Genomic DNA, 20,336 nt, shown 5'->3' with positions numbered 1-20,336 from the left:
AGTTACAGCATCAAAAGTATTTACATTACCTGTAGAAAAAAATTTTGCTGTTAGTGCCACTCACAAAGGTAAAGATCAGTGAGCATATTTGTAATAAACTATGTATGTTAACTTGACTTGTTTGTAAACTTGCTTTATCTCTATAAATGTTTGAAAGGTGAACGGATTTCTTTTCTTCCAAAAATGTAAAGCAAATTACTTAAAGTAATGAAGAAACAGATGAATAAATTTAAGTGTAGGAAGAAGCTTGTTTTTCCCTGTATAATTCAGTGTGTTCTTTAGGAAAGTTGAAATGAATACCTGTGAACACCCTTAACCTGTCACCTTACTTGAATAGGTGGTGTGAAAGATGACATGCACTGGTCAGTCAATCACAGGAACTGTGTTTGGAAAAAGTTGTAACTAGTGGAGACAGTGTCTTTTCATATTAAAAAAAAAAAAAAAAAGATTAACCACTCACTTCAAGCATGGCAATATGCTTGTTGTTGTCAGGGAGTGTTTCATAGAATCGCAGAATGGTTGAGATTGGAAGGGACCTCTGGAGGTTATCTGGTCCATCTGCCCCTGCTCAAGCAGGGCCACCTACAGCTGGTTGTCCAGAACCATGTCCAGGCAGCTGTTGCATATCTCCAAGGATGGAGACTCTACAACCTCTCCGGGCAACCTGTGCCAGTCCTCAGTCACCTTCACAGTGAAGGTGTTTCCTGATGTTCAGACGGAACCTCCTGTGTTTCAGTTTGTGCCCGTTGCCTCTCGACCTGTCACTGGGCACCACTGAAAACAGCCTGGCTCCATGTTGTGGTTTAACCCCAGCCAGCAACTAAGCACCACGCAGCCGCTCACTCACTCCCCCCCACCCAGTGGGATGGGGCAGAAAATCAGGAAAAGAAGTAAAATTCGTGGGTTGAGATAAGAATGGTTTAATAGAACAGAAAAGAAGAAACTAATTATGATAGTGATAACACTAATAAAATGACAACAGTAATAATAAAAGGATTGGAATATAGAAATGGTGCACAGTGTGATTGCTCACCACCCGCCGATCGACACCCAGTTAATCCCCAAGAGGCGATTCCCCCTGCCCCCACTCCCCGCAGTTTATAAACTAGATGTGATGTCACATAGTATGGAATACCCCGTTGGCCACTTTGGGTCAGGTGCCCTGGCTGTGTCCTGTGCCAACTTCTTGTGCCCCTCCAGCTTTTCTCACTGGCTGGGCATGAGAAGCTGAAAAATCCTTGACTTTAGTCTAAACACTACTGAGCAACAACTGAAAACATCAGTGTTATCAACATTCTTCTCATACTGAACTCAAAACATAGCACTGTACCAGCTACTAGGAAGACAGTTAACTCTATCCCAGCTGAAACCAGGACAACTTTGTCTAACACAGCCGAGGATACCATTAGCCTTCTTTGCAGCAAGGGCACATTGCTGGCTCATGTTCAGCCTGGTGTTCACAAGGACCTCCGAGGCCTTTTCTGCCAAGCTGCTTTCCAGCTGGGTGGCCCCCAGCATGTACTGGTGGCTGGGGTTGTTCCTCTCCAGGTGCAGGACTTCGCACTTCCTTCCCCTTGTTGAACTCCGTGAGGTTGCTGTTAGGCCATTTCTCCAGCCTGTTGAGGTCCCTCTGGATGGCAGCATGACCCTCTGGTGTATCAGCCACTCCCCCCAACCTGGTGTTGTCCTGGTTTCAGCTGGGAAACATTATTAGTTTCTTCTTTTCTGTTCCATTAAACCATTCTTGTCTCAACCCACGGGTTTTGCTTCTTTTCCCGATTTTCTCCCCCATCCCACTGGGTGGGGGGGAGTGAGTGAGTGGCTGCGTGGTGTTTAGTTGCTGGCTGGGATTAAACCATGACAGTCCTCATCAGCAAACTTGCTGAGGATACAGTCTGCCCTATCATCCAGCTCGTTAATGAAGATGTTTAACAGGACTGGACCCAGTATTGACCCCTGGGCTACATTACCTGTTGCCATCCTCCAACTGGACTTCACACCACTGATCACCACGCTCTGGGCCTGACCATTCAGCCAGTTTTCAATCCACCTTACTGTCTGCTAATCCAGCCCATACATTATAAGCTTGGTTTAATGAGATTTGGACTTCATTAATGCACGTGGAAATACTGGTGATCTGAGATTTTTAGGGACAAAATTAATTTTTTTATTTATTTGTATTTCATGTTGTACTTTGTTCTTTAAACCTGAAATGTCTTGTTCTGACACCCTTGAGATGCATCAATTCTTATTTTTGCTCTGTGAATCATCTCCTGTATGGAGTTCTTGGGTTAAGGCCTCTCTGGCCTTTAAGAACAAAAAACCTGTGGGTCATCATTCTCTTGGTACTTGGCTGCGATACATTACTGCATAGGATTTAAACAAGAATGTGAAGTTCCTCATGGGCTAAATGATAATCAAAATGTTGGACTTGAAAGAAGAATGGGGAAGTAAGCTGAATAATAGCAAAAAATTAAGGGTGGAATATGTATTACATCAATAGTTTGAGCTATGCCCATGGCCTCTGAATCCTTCTGTGGTACCATGGTAAATGATCCACAGGTTGTACTTGGTTTTGAACAGAGAAGTTACCCTGTAGCTGGCAGCTTCCCACTGTCATGCAGCCTCTCTTCTGTACACCTCTGGAAAGGTTTGGGCAATGCTCATCCAATATTTTCAGCAGCACTGAAGCTGAAGGTATGGTTTCTACCATGACATGAAGATATAATGTAGCATAATGGCAATAATGGTAACTGAGGAGGAGGAGGAGGAGGAGGAAGGAATAAACTGAGTGTGCCAGCACTGTTAAAATGGAGCACATATGCAGATGTGCACAACTGAAGTTGAAAGAATTGATTTTCGTGAGACAGTTCAGATGGACCTGTACAGCCCGTGAGATTCTTCGCCTGCTAAAATCACAAATAATTAAAGTTACAAACCTCTAAAGAAAGCATGTTAGTTAAGAGCCTGCTCTTCATTATTGCTTGGGGACAGTGAGAGTTCTTACTGTTCATTTTCACTTTTAAGTATAATTTATGTGTAGGTAGTTATTAAAAAAAAAAAAAGAAACAAATGAGATCCATAACCTCCATTGCACATTAGTTGAGGATGTGTTCAGAATTTTTATTAGTAAATTAACTTGGTAGTCAAAGCTTCTACTGAAAAAATCCACTTGCCCACTTAGAGAAACCATAGTGAAATAAATTAGCACCTGAAATTAAAACTTAATTTTACACCAACATGCTCCCTGCAGCAGACTTCCTTATTTTTTGTCTAGAAATCTGTGCAGGACTTAGAATAACCAATGTCATAGATACAAGCCTGCAAAATTATGAAAGTTTAAGAAGGGTGAACTGATAGGACTATAATTTGGGAGATGATACTAGTGTCATATACTGTTTCAGCAGTTAAAAGAGTATGACAGAATGCCCTCTGTTTTATTTCAGTGCCTTTTACTAGGTAGTCTGATATCTTATTTTTAAAGTGAAAAATAATCTACCTTTTCTGCTGGTTTTGTGAGAAAAAAATGTTTTCAGTGTAGTCTGCCTGTGAAAATTCCAGTAGAGAAAAATATAATTTAAATCTCCTAATAATTTAAATGTCCTAAACTTTGATTCTGGTGTTCAAGGATATTCAACGCATAACCTTCGACCAGTCTTACAGGTATTTTTAAACTTCAGGAATGATGTAAAGGCAGCTTTTCTGTATGAATGAGATGTCTGTTGATAACTGTGTCTTGTCAAAGTATAAGAATACAGTCATTAGAGTTATATGTAAGCGCCTGCAGTTGTTGCAATTCGGAACAGAGGACAAATGAAGAAATACAGTCAGTTAACTCATGCTTTCAGTAGCACATCAAAGATTCAGAAGCACTGTTCAGAGTTTAATTTTCTGACTTACAAGTCATTGCAAATATAAAATATTTGGCTTGAGGTAGTAATTATTTATGTATTAGCACCCAGTTCTACTTCCTACCAATTTGGGGGGAAAAAATGTCATAGTTAAAATTTATCAACTCTCATTTTCAACTCTTTGTAAAAAGGATATTTCTTCATTTCATTAACTGGTTATTAAACTAATTCTGCTTTCCTTTCCTCCTTAGCTATAATCCAGAGCTAAGTATTCATATTTAGATGTGCACTTTATGCTCAGGTATCAAAATAAAACTTATTGTATCTTGTCTAAAATACACATAATTAAAAAATAAGCTGGAAAACCAAAAATAAATTCTACAAAAAAATTGGGGGTATGTGCAAAGAACCATCTTAGAAAAATAGTAATTGCTGTATTTTACTTTCTTCACCTTTTATATTTAAAAGCAAAAATTAATTTGGAGTTACGGTTGATAGTATATACAGTTACGTAACAAGTAAAAAGTTATCAGAAATTTGTCTTTTTTATACATTCATAAGTGTTTAGGGTTCAGATTCAAATAAAAGTAAATCTAGCCATCTGTAGATCTATAAAGGCACCCAGTCAACTTTCAAGTTGGGCTGTAGGGATATGCAATGCAGTTGTCACACTGTTCTCGATTTATTCTTCCATATAAGTGCCTTCAGATCTGATTTAAAAAGATGTGGGTTTTTTTTCCAATCGCTAGAATTTCTTTTTTCCTGCCCTCCCTATAAACGAAGACTAATGTTGTTTTTAACTGACCATACTATTATCTTTGTCCTTTCCAGCACATAAGAGAAGATAGATGTTAACCCCAAGAATCAATGTAATTAAAAGTTATTAATAATAATCTCTTTTAACTTGTTCTGTATGAAAGGTAATGATATTCTGTCATTTTCTATGTGTGTAACTGTTGCATTTTTTGAAGCAATTAATAATTTTTGTCAGTATGCTTGGAGCAAACTTTGGGGGAATTCTTTAATTTTTGTTCAACTTTGGCTCCTTTCTCATTCCCTTTCTTGTTCCCTCTCTTTTCTTGCACAAGGCATGCATAATACTTGCGTTCTCAGCTCCTTCTCCTAACCCCCACTTCTTCAATGAGAATAGATTTATTTCTTCCCGCTATCATTTCCTACAAGAATTATGTTACACACATCACATGTAATATCACAGATGTACCTGCTTTTGTGAGGGGCGTGTGGGTTTCTTAGTGTTGGGTTTGTTTGGGGTTTTTTTTAGTTGGGGAGAGTAATTAATTTTGGCCACCAAGCTGGTAGATGTCTTAAAAATAACTGTTTTCTTCATAACACTGTGAATTGTAAGCTGTCATTTGAATTCTACTCTTATTTGAACACTGCATTCAGTGTGCTTCTCTTTGATAACCAGAAGGCTTAACATTGGTGTCTTGAATAACATTAATTTTGCATATTCCCAGATGTTCATGTTTATGATACATTATGATACCCTTTTAGCAAATCAGTCATCTGTGACCTTTACAAGGTATTTATTTGTTAAAAAATTTATACTGGACCAGGATCAACAATTGTTCGTCTCTTTTCTATTTGGAAAGTAAGTTGTGAAGATGGCACTGGGGAGTCTGTGCTTGCATTTTGTTTTTCACAAACTGAATAAAGGTAGAGTTTCATTCTGCCTGTTACTTGACTTTTAAAGAGCATGTTGCTGAATTGTTTTTGGATGAGTGAACAAATCTGCAAGAGCAAGCACTTTGACTCTCATGAAAAAAACAAATTCAGCTAGTGTTCTTTTACGTATCAAATATTAGGTATCAATACTGAATGCAACATACTGAATTTGTCTCTTTCTTTACCAAGGCTTCAAGTTCATTTTTATGCTGCATGTCTTTGTCTTTTTAAATATAACTTCTACAAAGGTAATTCCCAGTGGGCATTAGCTTTGGAATTGCCTTGCTCAGAGGCTGTGCTCCAGCTTTGAGGCTACTTCTTATCTTTAATGAGGCAAAACCAATCCTGAGACCATATGTGGAGTTTCTGGTACAAATCAAAGGGCTGACTTTGAAATAACAGGGGGTTTGAAGGTTCATAAATAGCACCACTCTGTTAGAGTGAAAGCTTTTAAGTATTTTAGTAGCCACGTACGAGTGCTATACTGTTCCAATTAAATATTAGAAACAGAGCAATGAAGAAGCTAAATAAACAGTTTGAACAGTGTGTTCTATAATTTATAATCCATGTACCTGGAGTGCAAAGAAAATAGGTTTTGAACAGTGTTTATTTTTCTAATTCTGAGTAAAAAACCACAGAATTTTAAGTATCTAGGAAGCCCTAGAAGTCTCAACTTCTGTGGCAGATCACCATATATGTAACTAATGAATTCAGGATTGTAGATCTGGACAGACAGACTGGCAGGAAGCCTGTCAGACTCTCATTGGAAGTTTTATCAAAATCAGCCTACAGAAAGAGAATGTTTCTGTGTAGGATAATTTGGCTTCTCTTCAGTTATGAGTGTTTCATTTGACAAACTGTGAGTATTTCTAGTATTTGAAGTATTTCTCTTAGAAGAAATGGTTAACAGGAGTAGCATAGGTGATTCTTTTTAACTAATTTAAGCATTTATTGGCAGCTAAACTTGGAATTACCATTTGTCCTAGTTTCAGCTGGGATAGAGTTAACTGTCTTCCTAGTAGCTGGTACAGTGCTATGTTTTGAGTTCAGTATGAGAAGAATGTTGATCACACTGATGTTTTCAGTTGTTGCTCAGTAGTGTTTAGTCTAAAGTCAAGGATCTCTCAGCTTCTCATGCCCAGCCAGTGAGAAAGCTGGAGGGGCACAAGAAGTTGGCACAGGACACAGCCGGGGCACCTGACCCAAACTGGCCAACGGTGTATTCCATACCATGTGACGTCCCATCCAGTATAGGAACTGGGGGGGGGGGGGGGCGGGGATTCGCCCCTCGGGGGACTGGCTGGGTGTCGGTCGGCAGGTGGTGAGCAATTGCACTGCGCATCATTTGCACATTCCAATCCTTTTATTATTGCTGTTGTCATTTTATTAGTGTTATCATTATCATTATTAGTTTCTTCTTTTCTGTTTTATTAAACCGTTCTTATTTCAACCCACGAGTTTTACTTCTTTTCCTGATTTTCTGCCCCATCCCATTGGGTGGGGGGAGTGAGTGAGCGGCTGCGTGGTGTTTAGTTGCTGGTTGGGGTTAAACCACAACACCATTACAAATTTGTCATGTACAATTTCTAAAAATGATGTATTTAAAATCTGAAGCCAGTGTTAGGCTTTAACATGCACCATCGACTTTGTTTGACATAGGTAAATAAAAGCAGGTATTATTTAATATGATTGTTATATTTGCACACCACACAAAAGGCAGTCATAAGGTCATAAGCACAGCTTCTATCTTCATTTGAGTTAGAAACTCTGCATGGAAAATTGGCTTTCATTTGAACCTGTTTCTGATATATATAAAAATGCATTTTCCTGTCTTTGCTACATGGCACGTAGTAGCTCGTAACTTCTTTGTCCCAGAGCAGTGCATATTTGCTGAATAGCTGAAACAAAGAAATCACAGTAGTCAGATCAGCTGGACTTACAGGCTGGAAATGAGCCTTTAAGGTTTTGTTTGGTTTCTGCATTGTTTAAGGATATTTTTGCTTAGGTCACACAATAAAGTCGAAAAGATTTTGCACCGGTAACCGGTGTGGCCTCACTGCTGTCAGTGTTCTTGGGTGGAGGGTTCAGCAGCTTTGAGTGTTTCAAGGAGGTGAGCTGCAGGAAGGAGAAGCAAGGAAAGAGCATTTCCAGCATACCTCTGTAGTTGTTAGGAAAATGTTTAGCTCAGTCATGGCTGAATATAACCAGAGACAAAATTATAACGTGCTGTAGGAATTTCTTAAAAGTCTAGACCAATGTATCCATCTAGATTCTTGTGCCAGAAGTTGATTTATGTTTTTCCCAATACTGATTAATATGATTACATTGTATAGTAGCAATAATAACTTTCCCACTGTCTTCAGTTCATTTTGAAATTGCTTAATTTGGATGAAAATACTGAATGAAAATCTTTTCAATGCTCTGAAAATTTAAATAGTGTGAAAACACTTTAATATTGGCAAACTGAAATATACTGGAGTCATTTCCCTCCTCCCACTGCACTACTTTTAAAAGAGACACAATGACATAGTAAGGGTTAGATTTTTCAAACCTGACTCGTGTTTGGCATATGACAGGTTTGGTTTTATTGTTTTGGGATAGTTTTTCAGCAGTGTTTAAAAGACAGGATGGTTATGTTTTCAACTGCAAATTGCAAAACTGAGAGCCACAAAACTACCAATTGCATTTTAAATTTCATTACTTTAAGTAATAAAGTAAAATGTTCTGAGAGGAAGCAAGCATTTCCCAACTTCCATTAAAATTGATGTAGTGCAAACTTTCTAACAATGTTAAACTTATTAAAGCTGAGTTCTGCAGCACCACCTGTGTTATATGAATAGCCAAAAATTTAGTAAGAAAATTTAGTTTGAAACAAGGAAGGTGAGGCAAAAGAGACTTCACAAGAACCTTTATAGCAAACAGAGGTATTGAGATTGTGAGTGAAGCTTCCTACAGTGAAGAGTAGAGGAGGATGACCAGTATATACATATCTTGAAATTCTTCTAAAACCATGGACAAAGAATTTAATTTCTCTTTCTCTTGAATGTTTTCCTACCATTCCCCTACTTTTGTCCTAATAGCTTAGTCTTTCTGGTGCTTTTGTATTCATGACTTGGCCATTTGGAAGCAGCATTTGTTATCTGTGATTGAAAACTAGTGCTTATTCTGGCATGGCATAACTTCAGTTTTTCTTTCCATCTTTAGCCAGTGCTGACCATATCTTGCCTTTGTCATTTTTCCCTTATCTACTCTAACTTAGTCTTTTATTTGGTCCTATCCTTTCTCTCTCCTTCAACCTCTTCTCCTCTTCCTTTACCTCTCTCTCTGCCACCCCCTGCAAATGACTTACCATGCAGTGCGTGTATTTATGGAAAGTTGTGGGTTTGGTTTTTTGGTTTTTACTCCATTTTTAAGAAGTAACTTTAAAAAAATTTTGAAGACTATATTTTAAATGTACTTTAAAGACTGTTCTTTAAATTGGAGAATTTTTATCTCTAATTTTAGATTAATTTTTCAGTGTCTACTAATTTTCTGTACAAACATGCATGTTCGCATAAAAATGATATGTAAGAATGTATGTTATTATACTGAAAATCTGTATTTTCTACAATACATTGTTTATTTGGCTGTTTTGTAGAACAGAGAAAATGTGGGTGATACAGCAGCAATAACTGGCTGACTAGCTTTGCGTTTTCATGCACGTGTGCATAGTTTTAAAATACTTGTACTGTAATTGCAAGTGAACTTTGTCAGTACTCTGCCAAACCCATATTCAATCTTTTATACAGACTATAGGTCCCAAACTCTCTCTGTTTGAGGCAATATTACATGTAGCTTGACACAGACAGTCAGAAATTCCATCTGCGTTGAATGGGTATCCTTTTGTTTCTAGATAACCAATAGAATTTTCAGCTGCTTTCCTTCTGATTCATCACACTTGGTTTCAAACATTCTCATGAGGCATGGTTTCCAAACATTCAAGGCAACTACAGTGGTGGGTAGTCTTGATGAAAGAGCTACCGTTCTAATTTTTCTTCTGCATATACAGTGAAGACTCCTTTTTTTTTTGTTATTTGTAAAGGTACAACTGTGATTTTCTGATTCACATTTTTAATTACAGAAGTGTTTGTTGAGGCACACAGAGCTGGAGAAACTAAGAATTCTCAGATGCCATGATGATGAGCATTATAAGAACCTAGTGAAATTGAGTTAGCAACTTTTTCACTTGCATAACATATGTACTAATTTATACATTTTGTAAAAACAGTGACTGTTTACTTTGTGAACATACTGAAAAGGAGTTCTAGTATCAATGGTGGTAAAAACCAAACTGCATATTATCCCATAATAATGAAATGTGGTGTGACTAAAATAGCTAATAGTTTGAAAAACTAAACTGATACTTCTTAATCTGTAAAGTCTCCCTGTTTTGTCCCACTCCAGTCGTTATCCTTTCTTCTGTTCAAAAGCATTGCTTTTTTCAATTCGGAATCTGGCTACTGATGGGAGGAAAATCTCTCCCAAGTTACCACTTGTCAGCAGATCCACAGCTACTCTGGTGTCTTTCTTACCTGAAGCATATATTGTTAGATGGTATTCTTTCAGCATTTTCTGTTCACTTGCTTTGGAGTTATATCCATCTTCTAACTACAGCTATTTTTTATATAAATGTAAGAAAATGAAACTTTCTTGAAAAAGAATGAAGATTAAACTCCCAGATCACCAACTAAATTTAAGTAACTATCAAGATAATAATATCTTTAAAGTGTGAAACATATTAGATAATGCTGATACAATACATTAACAAATGAATTAACCATTTTTACTGTCCTTCTAGGATATCTAATGTTAAACAGAACTGCTGTCTGTACTGGTATCTCAAGTTCACCTGTTGACTTTATTACAAGGATTTCTGGCTGCTCCATTATTAATGGCTAAAATCATAGCTTTTCCACAAATCTTTCCTTTTTCTAACTTTTTTCAAAATACAGATTTGTTTGAAGCAAACCAACCTTTTCTGCTATTGTTTTTCATCCACCAGAGTTTTGCTCTATGTTAGGATTTTGCTACAAATGCAGCACTGTGATGTTCAAGTTTGTGCAAATTGGGGTAATGTTTCCACAGTATGAAAATTTTACTGTGAACAGTGAGATTAAAACTTACTTTGTCTTCTGGTATATTTATACAGCAGAAGAATGTTGTTAATGTGGAATAATTTTGCATGGGTTCAATTGCTAATGATTAAAATGTTTTGTGATCTGTACAGATAAACACAAGGACTGTTCTGGTGTAACTTTACATCTCACACATCAAAAGTAAGTATCTTTAAAAATACTTACTTATTACAATTTTTTTCATTGAGACAGAAGGCATGGAAACTCCTCCTTTAGATTCCTTTGAAAACATTTGAAATAAAAATAATACATACTTTGCAATATTAAGAATTTTGAAACAATGTGTCATCTGTTGGCAAAAATTTTCTTTTCTGCTAAGAAACTTGATAAAACGGTGCTATCAGTACTGAGTTAATCCATCTTAAGAGGTTCATATTTAAAAATCTTGGACAAGGAGAGCAATTATATAGATGATCGTTTTGTCCTATTTCACATACATTGTAGAAGATGCTTGTGTAACAGCTATTTTCTCTGTAGACCAACAGTTAGAAATTAGTGGTGTTGAATGGTATTGCATATTGTGTCACTTGCAGTTGGGTTTTACAAAGGACTTGTTTAGCAGAGCTTGGGTTTTGAATTACAGGCAGCCTTTGATTGCTGGAATGTATCTTATGATGTCTGTGAACACTGTAATACCACCAGGCGAGAAAGGTGAGTCACAATTCTACAAAGTGATTATATAATTTCAGCATCTGATTTATTTTTATTGCTTATTGTGGAAGAAAATTTAGCAGAGACTTGCTGAATTGTAGGTGAACAAATTAATGGCTTAATTAAACAAATGATGAAAAAAATAGCTATAATTTTAAAATTGTATCATATTTCCCGATGACTGTGTTGGCAAAGGCGATCAATGTTGTAGAAAACAATGTTATGCAAAAGAAAAATGATCTGTGCAATACTGAAGTTTCTGGGATTCTTAAGAGTATTTCTTTGATTTATTTTTGTCTTAATATTTTACCAAAAAAGCCCTATTTTCTTATTCCTCCCTCCCACCAAAAAAACATAAATTTTTTTTTACTGTTCTTCATCTGTGTTTGTCATTCATGCTATTTGTGATTTACTAAGAGTTCAGTTCTAATAATGAATTTCCATCAGTAAGGAGCTGCTCTTTAAAGATTTTATTCCTATGTTCCTAGTTGGTTAAAAGGTCAAAATCCTGAAAAAACATTGTAAAACAAAGTTTCCAAACAGGTTCTATCCAGCATCTTACTCAGTGGATTTTATGTGAAATTCAGCTTGGATAGTCCCAATATCATTTCTTGAAGCTAGCACGGAATGTTGTGTTTTAAGGAAGTTGGACACTGACTTTACATTTTCTTATGCTATACTGGAATTTTAAATTAGATGTCCGAGAACACATTTGTCCCATTTGCAGTTTGCTTGCTAAATAGGATGAGGTGGTCAAATGCTCAGCTGACTCCAACTATTTGGTGAATTCAGCAACTTGAAATCTTTTTTAATTTGAATTGAAACTTAACATGATCTTCAATATGAAAACATATCAAATGAATCCCTGCCCCTGAAATATTTGATCAATGCAGATACTTACTTTTTCAGCTGGAGGGGTGAGGGAGAGGGGAATAAAAACAGTTCTGTGCCTGTTGATAACTGCATTCTTGTGTTCAATCAAATTTGTGGTTCTTAAGTGAAGCATGAATTTTGTTATAACAGGAAACATGCAGCCAGTCCCCAGATACCTCTCAGAGAGGCATCAGCAGAGGCATTTCTCTGTAGGCTCTTCCTTATCTACTGTGACTGCACCTAACACAAGTACTAGCCTGCAGACATTGTCTATACAGCACTTCTCTGCCAAAGTCTGCATCTAACACTAAATCTTTAAGGCTGAGCCTAGAACTATATGATCTTAAAATCAAGCCTTCATTATAAATTTTATCAGCTTAGAATTATATCCGTTTATTTTAATTTTCTCCTGAGTAGACTATTTACCATAGCTATGTTTAAGTGTCCCTCAACATAGTCTGTAAGCAAATGTATTACTTTGTTAAATAGCAGTAGTGTACACTGGAAAAAACTGAGTTTCAGCCCCATTCTGTATGTACATCATCACAGAAAGTAATTTTCAAGTGACTTGTACATTTTTTATTAATTTTTCTTTACAGATGTCTTGAGATAGACACTGCAGAAATATAAGATAATATCCAGTATCTTTTGAAATTGTCTGTTGTCCAGTGTAGGTATACCTTTTGTAAACCACACTGAATGAAGTACAGTAGTGTAACTTTTCTCTGTTTGACAAATAATGTGTTTTTCTTTGTTTATTACTGTTATATTTTAACAGTGGTTGATGCAGACATTGCCTGTCATTACAAAAGGTTTCCAATGCACCTTTTTGCCTACAGAGTTCATACACACAGACTAGGTAAGAGTTTTATTGCAACATAGGAATGTCAAATAATGAACAGAAAAATGCTGACATTACAACATTTTTTTTAGAAGTATGTCTCATGTTCACATACGTATTGATATGTTATAGGTAAAGTAGTGAGTGGATACAGAGTGAGAAATGGTCAGTGGACGTTGATTGGTAGACAGAGTCCACAACTACCACAGGTCGGTTGTTTTTTTAATTCTAACTGTAAGTTTTAATTATCTTTATTTAAAACTGAGAAGCTGAATTGGCAGTGATGTACCCACAGATTTGCGTCATGGTGTTTCCACTGGTATGTGTTGTTGTGCCACTGGAAGTGAATACTGACAAATATTATTAAGATAACATGATGCAAAAACCATTCTGAAATTACTCTTCAGATGTGTAGCACTGTCATTCTTGTATGTGTGTATATTGACGTAAATAGTATGAGACACTTTCACTGATTATGGTGAATCATCCTCTCTTTCAGGCATTCTACCCAGTAGAACATCCTGTAGATGTTAACTATGATGATATCCTAGCAGCTAGATGTGTGTTCAGTGGTGAAGGCAGAACTACAGAGACACGTATAGGGTAAATTTTCTCTATTTGCTCCATTTCCTAACCATTTTTTTCCAAGGTATTCATTACGTGTAGAAATGTATTTGTTTCATGTCTTCTTCCAAGATAATTCTAACAAATTTAAATTCTGCCAGAATGGTCTGTTTTGCTGTCTAGTCTGCTAAAGAATTAACTCTACACAATGTTCATTGCCTTTACTTACGTGAATAATCATTTTGCTGAATTGTTCAGCTCATTTCTCAGGTGAAGCTGTACTGCCAAACACCTTACTCAGATGTTGGGCTGTTCTGCACTTAGAGAAGGATTCAGAATATCAATTCTAAAAAATGTATTTTTTAATAAATAGAAGTTATTGACTTTTTTAAAACAAAATAATGAAGCTTCACAATTTCTCATTGTTTCAGAAAGAAAAGTTATGGAAGCTTATAAAATTCTGATAAATTTTGACCCATTGTAGAATCTAATCTTAAAAATTCAGAAAAATATACCAGTTACCTTTTTTTGATATAAAAATATACAGGCTTTTATGAAAAACAACAAAAGATTACATCTCAGTAGAGGGTTAAAGATTCAACACAAATTTATCAACTTTCAGTGGGTAGTTAAAATACTGATGAGTAGCAGCTGAAGCAAAATGAATTGTTTGAGAAGAGGTTTTTACGAAGGTCATAACACTAACAAAAATATATCCAAAACCTTAATTTAACTGTAGGCCTTTTTTTTGCAAGTTCTTAAAGTTTCTGTCACATTTCTGTAACATTCCCCGAAGTAGTTCCTGTTTGTTGAATAATCCTTACAGTTTAAGAAACAGTCCTAGCACAACTGTGGTCTTTTCTTTCTGTTTACTAATATGCTTTCAACGGGGAAGTAATAGGAAGAGAAATTAAGGAAAGAAGCAGACCTTTACATTTTTATTACATAATTTCTACCTATGAATTTTGAAAAACAATGCATAAGCATTTTAGGCAAAACTATTACACAAAAACTGATGCATAATATGGAAGTATGTCTGGTTGGAAAATATTTATCATCATAATGTGAAATGAATGGATGAAAAGGAATGCATTCACAATAATGCTGGGTATATGGAAAGATATACAGCTAAAATAAATTAAATGAAAGTTGTTTAAATCTTGGAGAATGTTGCCCTGATGTTGCAGTTGTCTTGCTCCCATTCAGAATGACTCATTGGTCCAAAAGAAATATTAAAAGAAACTTTGAGTTCCAAATACAAACACTGAAAAAATGGGAAATGCAAATGTGAAAGGAAAGCTGTGAAATAATACATATCTGAGAAGGATCAGATCAAGTCTGCTTGCTCACTTTCCCGGTGTCTGTATTTAATTTTCTGCCTGTGTTTTTGTTTTTGATTAAACTATCTGAAAAAAAGATCTTGATTCTTTATGTGATTTATCTTTAATATACATAGGAGGCAGAGCTAAAACAAACTTAGACTTCACTTTGTCCATTCAACTTTCCAAAGCTGATCAGTTAAAGCTTAACCATTCATAATATATGCTGACTGTAGTTAAAATGTGACATATTCTCAATGTTATACTTTCTTAACTGTGTAATAATTTCTGTGATAGTCAGCTAGTCCCTTTCATATGAATCAAGCATCATTTTTGGCCAAGTCTATTACTTAGTATCTAACTTGAGGAGGGAGGATAGATGTTCTTGTTTTGGTTTTACACTTTCCTTACTGTGCTGTTTGTTTCTTTACACATTTGGTCTTGGGTTTTTTCATGTTGTTCTTTAGTTACACTAACTGCTTTCCAGTATCTTACATTATCTAATGACCCCTGTGATTCACACTAACCTTTTTCATCCTGCTTCCTCTCTGAGAAATTAAATTATGTATTGAAGCATGCCTTTTAAATGTCTGGAGTTTGGCAAACCAAGGTTCAGAAGTGAAACCTGATTTTGCTTGTGCAGTTGACTACATACAAGTTCAGGGTAATTACACAAGCACAGACTTGATATCTCTGGTGTAAAAAGGTGAGGCAGGAGTCATCTCTTCAAAAATTTAATAAATCGTCCATTTCAGTTAGCTGGATTTCTCCTCAAGCTCAAATTTTTGCAAATTAAAGCATTGAATTATCCTTTGTCAAATAAGGACATCAATTATTCTAATTTATAAAGCAAGATTTCTTCTGATTTTTGCTACAGACCAGTAAATACTCCATGCAAGCAGCCACTGCAGTTTTATAACAGATAACTTAATGATGTTCAGAGTAAACGTTAAAGGTGATACGGTGTCAAGTATATAGCTTACCAGTCTAAGGGATAGCAAAGAAGTGGAGCCCATTCAGGGTAAGACCCTATCTTTGTAAAGGAAAGTACCATTGGCCACAGTGGCTGCTTGTTTTTCCAGTTGCAATGTAATGTATTGTTTAAAGCTCTTAACAGACAGAAAATAGTGCAACCTCTGTCTTTCTCTTTCAAAATATATTTAACAGGTATTGTACCATTCAAGAGAAGGTTTATGTGCCTGTAGCAAAATGTTCCCACTCAGTATTTAAGATTCTTTAACTGCATTATCTTGCTTTTCAATGCTAAATTCTCTGTTTCATTATGCTTCACTGTGTACTGTCAATATACCAAGATCTGGATACAGTTCTAGATATCTGTGGCAGTGGTGTGAAGGTAGTTAGCAGGAATTTTTAGATTTTATTTCTTTTTAACTTGTGTATGAGCATTTCTACTCATTAAACTCATTCACAAAACAGGGTTTCTCAGGCATTCAAACATCTAATGGAAGGATTCTGGGTTTTCTGTGAATTTACTAAAACTGTAGTTGACAGAGTATTTTCTTTCTTTTTTTTTTTTAGCTGTAAATATTTAAAATTATCAACTTTGAAATGTTTAGACACATTAACATGTCAGGTGAACCAGAGTTCATGTGGGTTCCACATCCCCTTTTCTACTGGAGTTTTAAAGAGGTGGCGATTACAGTGACAGATATTGGGAGTCCAACAGTGAAGTTAATGCTTTCTAAAAGCTTAAGCTGAGCTTGCCAAGTCAGAGTCTGATTTTTGTGGTCTCCAAGGGATGCTAAATTTTCAATGCATGGAAAAATACCAATTCCCCTTTTGAAACAGTCTCATCTCCCATGTTCCCCCTGTCTCCCCTCTGGCTGGTGTCATTATTGTTGCTATGGTGAATAAATGAATGCTGCAGGATGCTGCTGGAAAAGTCAGTGCTGACGTCTTTTGCAAACAGCTAATAGGCCACCCCCATATCTTTTTATGAGTGTGGGCTCCCTGGTTAATTGTGAAAGGTAATTAAAAATCTTAATGTAAACCCCTTTATTTTATGAACCTTTCTTTATAAGTCCTAGCATATTCCATTGTCAGGATTGTAGCTATAAATAAAAGATATCAACCTATATGGCAGAGAAAAAAAACAGAAACAGATCACAGCTGCAAAGAGGCCCTGTATTGTCTGCTTCACAAAGTAATATTTTTCAGAACAAATTATTTCTCGTACCAGCTGTTTTTTCTGTTGAAGACAGGCTTATGTAGCAGTACAGAAGAGCCTCTTCTGTTTTAAGCACGTGCACACCATTTATCAAAGAACTGAATTTTTCTAGTGTTTAATCATTCCTCTTGCACTCATGTTTTACTTACAGAAGCTTGTGATCAGATTATTCTCAAGATGGCAGTGCTATTTCCTCTTTAAGAGATATTTATGGTATCCTAATATATAATGAAATTAAGTTTTTCTGCATTAGAACTAGTGTGATTGGCCAATAAATGGATGCATTTGAACATGGGGGGGAAAAAAACTGTCATAAAAGATAGCTGCTGAAATGAAACATAGATGTCATTTGCAATTATTTTAAATTAGGTTTGCACCAGATTGACAGAAAAGTATATGAATGGTGATGTAATGAATTATACAGTTCCGTCGTATTTCATCAGACCATGTGCATAGTTCATGACACGCGGGGGACTATGAGGAGTATACTGGGAAAATGGGGAGGAAGAGCAGTTTAAATAGTTGATGCAATTTTCTGTGGAATCAAAACCAAATTGTTAGGAATTTCTGAGATACCTGGGGAGTTTGTGCAAACTGATGTTCTCTAGTATAAACTGAAAAAATCTTTTTATATTCACTGCAATGAAGCTATTAAATGTTTTAGTGTGGGACTTCTAAACATTTCATTGCAACTTTTTAATATTCTGTTAAACAAGTTAGATTAATTGAATAACAGCTATATTCAGCTCATTTTTTCCTAACTGCCACATCTTTTCTGTGTTGTGTAGGGGAACAGCCAATGATGAAATGTGTAATTTTTACATTATGTACTATATGGAAGCCAAGCATGCTGTCTCATATATGACCTGCACACAGAATGCAAACCCTGAGATGTTCAGAAATATACCGCAGGAGGCAAATATTCCTATTCCAGTCAAGTCTGATATGCTAAAGGTGACGCATGGACATCATGAAGGTGAAAAAAACTTGTGATCCATTTTATTCACGTCTTTTTATGTTCACTGATGTGTTTGTCCGTGTTGCTTTGATAGGCTAAATTTTCACAAAAAGGAAATGCAATTCTGGATAAAATTCAAATCACTAATTATAGACCATTCTGCTCTTGTTTTTGGTGGAAATGTGTGCCATAGTCTTTTGTCAATTCCTTCCTATTGTCATCTTTCAATTTCCAACATATTTTTATAGCTACGTGACCTGTGTACCCAAAAGATTGACCTCTTTTCTATGCTAAATATCAGTACTTTATATTAACAGTTTCTTAATATTTGCTTTATCATCTATTTCCTACGAAGTTGAATCACAACTTTTCCATAGTGTTCTGGATCCCACTGCCTTGTTATGGGAGGAATTAATTGTTTATATTGAACACTAGTAGGCATGTAAGTTGCAGCAGCATTATTATCCAGAAGTAATCTGACTGATATGTGTGTAGCAAAGTACAAATCTTAATTTTTTATTCCAGTTGTTCTACTGCTGCACTGTTTGGTACAACTACTATAGATACATAAAAATACCAAATGTTCATTTCAGAAGGGCTTTTTTTCCTGAGTAGGAAGATACTCAATTCCATTCACATGCAGAGGTTAACTTCATATCCTAAATCTCTTTTTCAGAAACCAAGGGTACTGATAAAAGTTCTTTGCTGCAGCAGGCCAAAAAAGAAGAGGAAGAGATTTTGGATCAGGGTATGTACTTGTGTATTTCTGTGTCAAGTAAAGGACTCACTAATGTAAAATACTGATATAATATATCCTGATTGTTACTGAGTTATGAAGGTTTTAATCTCTTTATCTTTAATTGATCTGATTTGCAATGTTCTGTACAGCTAATATGATTGAATGCTAAGAAATAACTAAAAAAATCAGTCTAACACTGATCTCTAGCCTTGTAGGTAAAATTTATGAGTGCATTCTAATCTCATTAGATTTTCCTGCTCTTGGTTTAACTTGCTAAAGATGGTTGTAATTTATCTATAAGTGCAATCCTAAAGAATAGACACAAAGAAGTAGTCCTATGTATGTAACTATTCTATATTCTATATGTAACTATCTGCTATTAGCTCTTTGCCTATTTCTCAGTTTGTATTACTATGTATGTATTAGGGAATAATGTGTTCTTATGCTTTAATATTGGTTGTACATGCAGTGGGTTGAGTGCAGGTGATGTTTTATACTGAATTATTTTTTGCGTTTGTGTGTATGTGCATATACGCATAACAACTCATGCAAAAATTTGTGCAGTGCTTTGTTGCCGGAAAAAATCCATGACTATTATAAAGCTTCTAGAAATACTCTGAATGTTATTTATGTTTCAGAGATATATTAAAATAAGACTGTACTTTAAAGTTCTTGTGGCTCATATGCTATTAGATAAATATTGTTCAAGATTTTTCTTGATTCTGAGGAAAAGACCTCGTCAGCTACAGTTTCATACTGTTTTCACTGAACAGTGTTGAGGTTCAAGGACTAAATACGTTGAAGGCAAATTTTCTTTTGCCTTTAATGAGAGCAAAGATTGGGCCAGCGTTTAGAGTTTCTGATAACATCTCCCAGAGGGGTTAGAATTTCAATATACTCTGCCATTTTGCAGAGTTAACTCAAATAATTAAGCTACAGTTACATAAAAACTGTGTAAGAGTGTAAGAGTATCTTGACTGAAAGTACCTTAAACTACTAGAGACAATATTTACAATTCCATATCTGAAACTTATCTTAGTCAATTCAAGATGGACTTTTTTAGAAAGAAATACAATTCTAACTTTTTAAAGCCTATTCCAGAGCAGAATGAGCTAGCTGCTTACAAATTTATATCAAGATTTATGCTGACAAGCTGCTTCACCCTGATGTTACTAATAAGTGTATTAGCATTTGGTTGCAGATCTTGTTATCTGTGTGTTTATTGAATTTGTTAATGTTTGAAACAAAATGCTGAAACAAGGCCCTGTATTAAAATCTTTTTCTTTTGTCTTCGAAATGTATTTCAAAGCTACTTTTCTGCAATGCAGTCTCATTTGCTGAGACCACTATTTAGTATACATCCTCATCTAACATGTTTCTATGGAAACACACTGCATTGTTTTGTCCATTTGAAATCAGTTCATGGCGTGAAATATGAAGACACAGTAGTTGCCATGAGGGAATTTTGTTTCATGTTCTTAATTGTTAGTTT

At 35.7% G+C, this 20,336-nt stretch overlaps 1 protein-coding gene across 10 annotated transcripts in view; it reads left to right on the top strand.

Moving 5' to 3' along the window:
* PAM (peptidylglycine alpha-amidating monooxygenase) overlaps positions 1 to 20,336 on the top strand; it is a 154,415-nt gene that overhangs the window by 98,591 nt on the left and 35,488 nt on the right. For all 10 annotated transcript variants that reach the window (XM_052779057.1, XM_052779056.1, XM_052779055.1 and 7 more), the window contains 7 exons: positions 10,804 to 10,852; positions 11,295 to 11,362; positions 13,014 to 13,094; positions 13,209 to 13,285; positions 13,576 to 13,679; positions 17,936 to 18,123; positions 18,782 to 18,853. In XM_052779057.1, coding sequence (XP_052635017.1) covers positions 10,804 to 10,852; positions 11,295 to 11,362; positions 13,014 to 13,094; positions 13,209 to 13,285; positions 13,576 to 13,679; positions 17,936 to 18,123; positions 18,782 to 18,853 — 639 coding nt within the window. The remainder of the gene's footprint in view (positions 1 to 10,803; positions 10,853 to 11,294; positions 11,363 to 13,013; positions 13,095 to 13,208; positions 13,286 to 13,575; positions 13,680 to 17,935; positions 18,124 to 18,781; positions 18,854 to 20,336) is intronic.

This window comes from Harpia harpyja, chromosome Z (assembly GCF_026419915.1).
Source record: "Harpia harpyja isolate bHarHar1 chromosome Z, bHarHar1 primary haplotype, whole genome shotgun sequence".
Taxonomy (NCBI): domain Eukaryota; kingdom Metazoa; phylum Chordata; class Aves; order Accipitriformes; family Accipitridae; genus Harpia; species Harpia harpyja.
The sequence above is the reverse complement of the archived record's forward strand: the minus strand, read 5'-3'. Positions and strand labels throughout refer to the sequence as shown.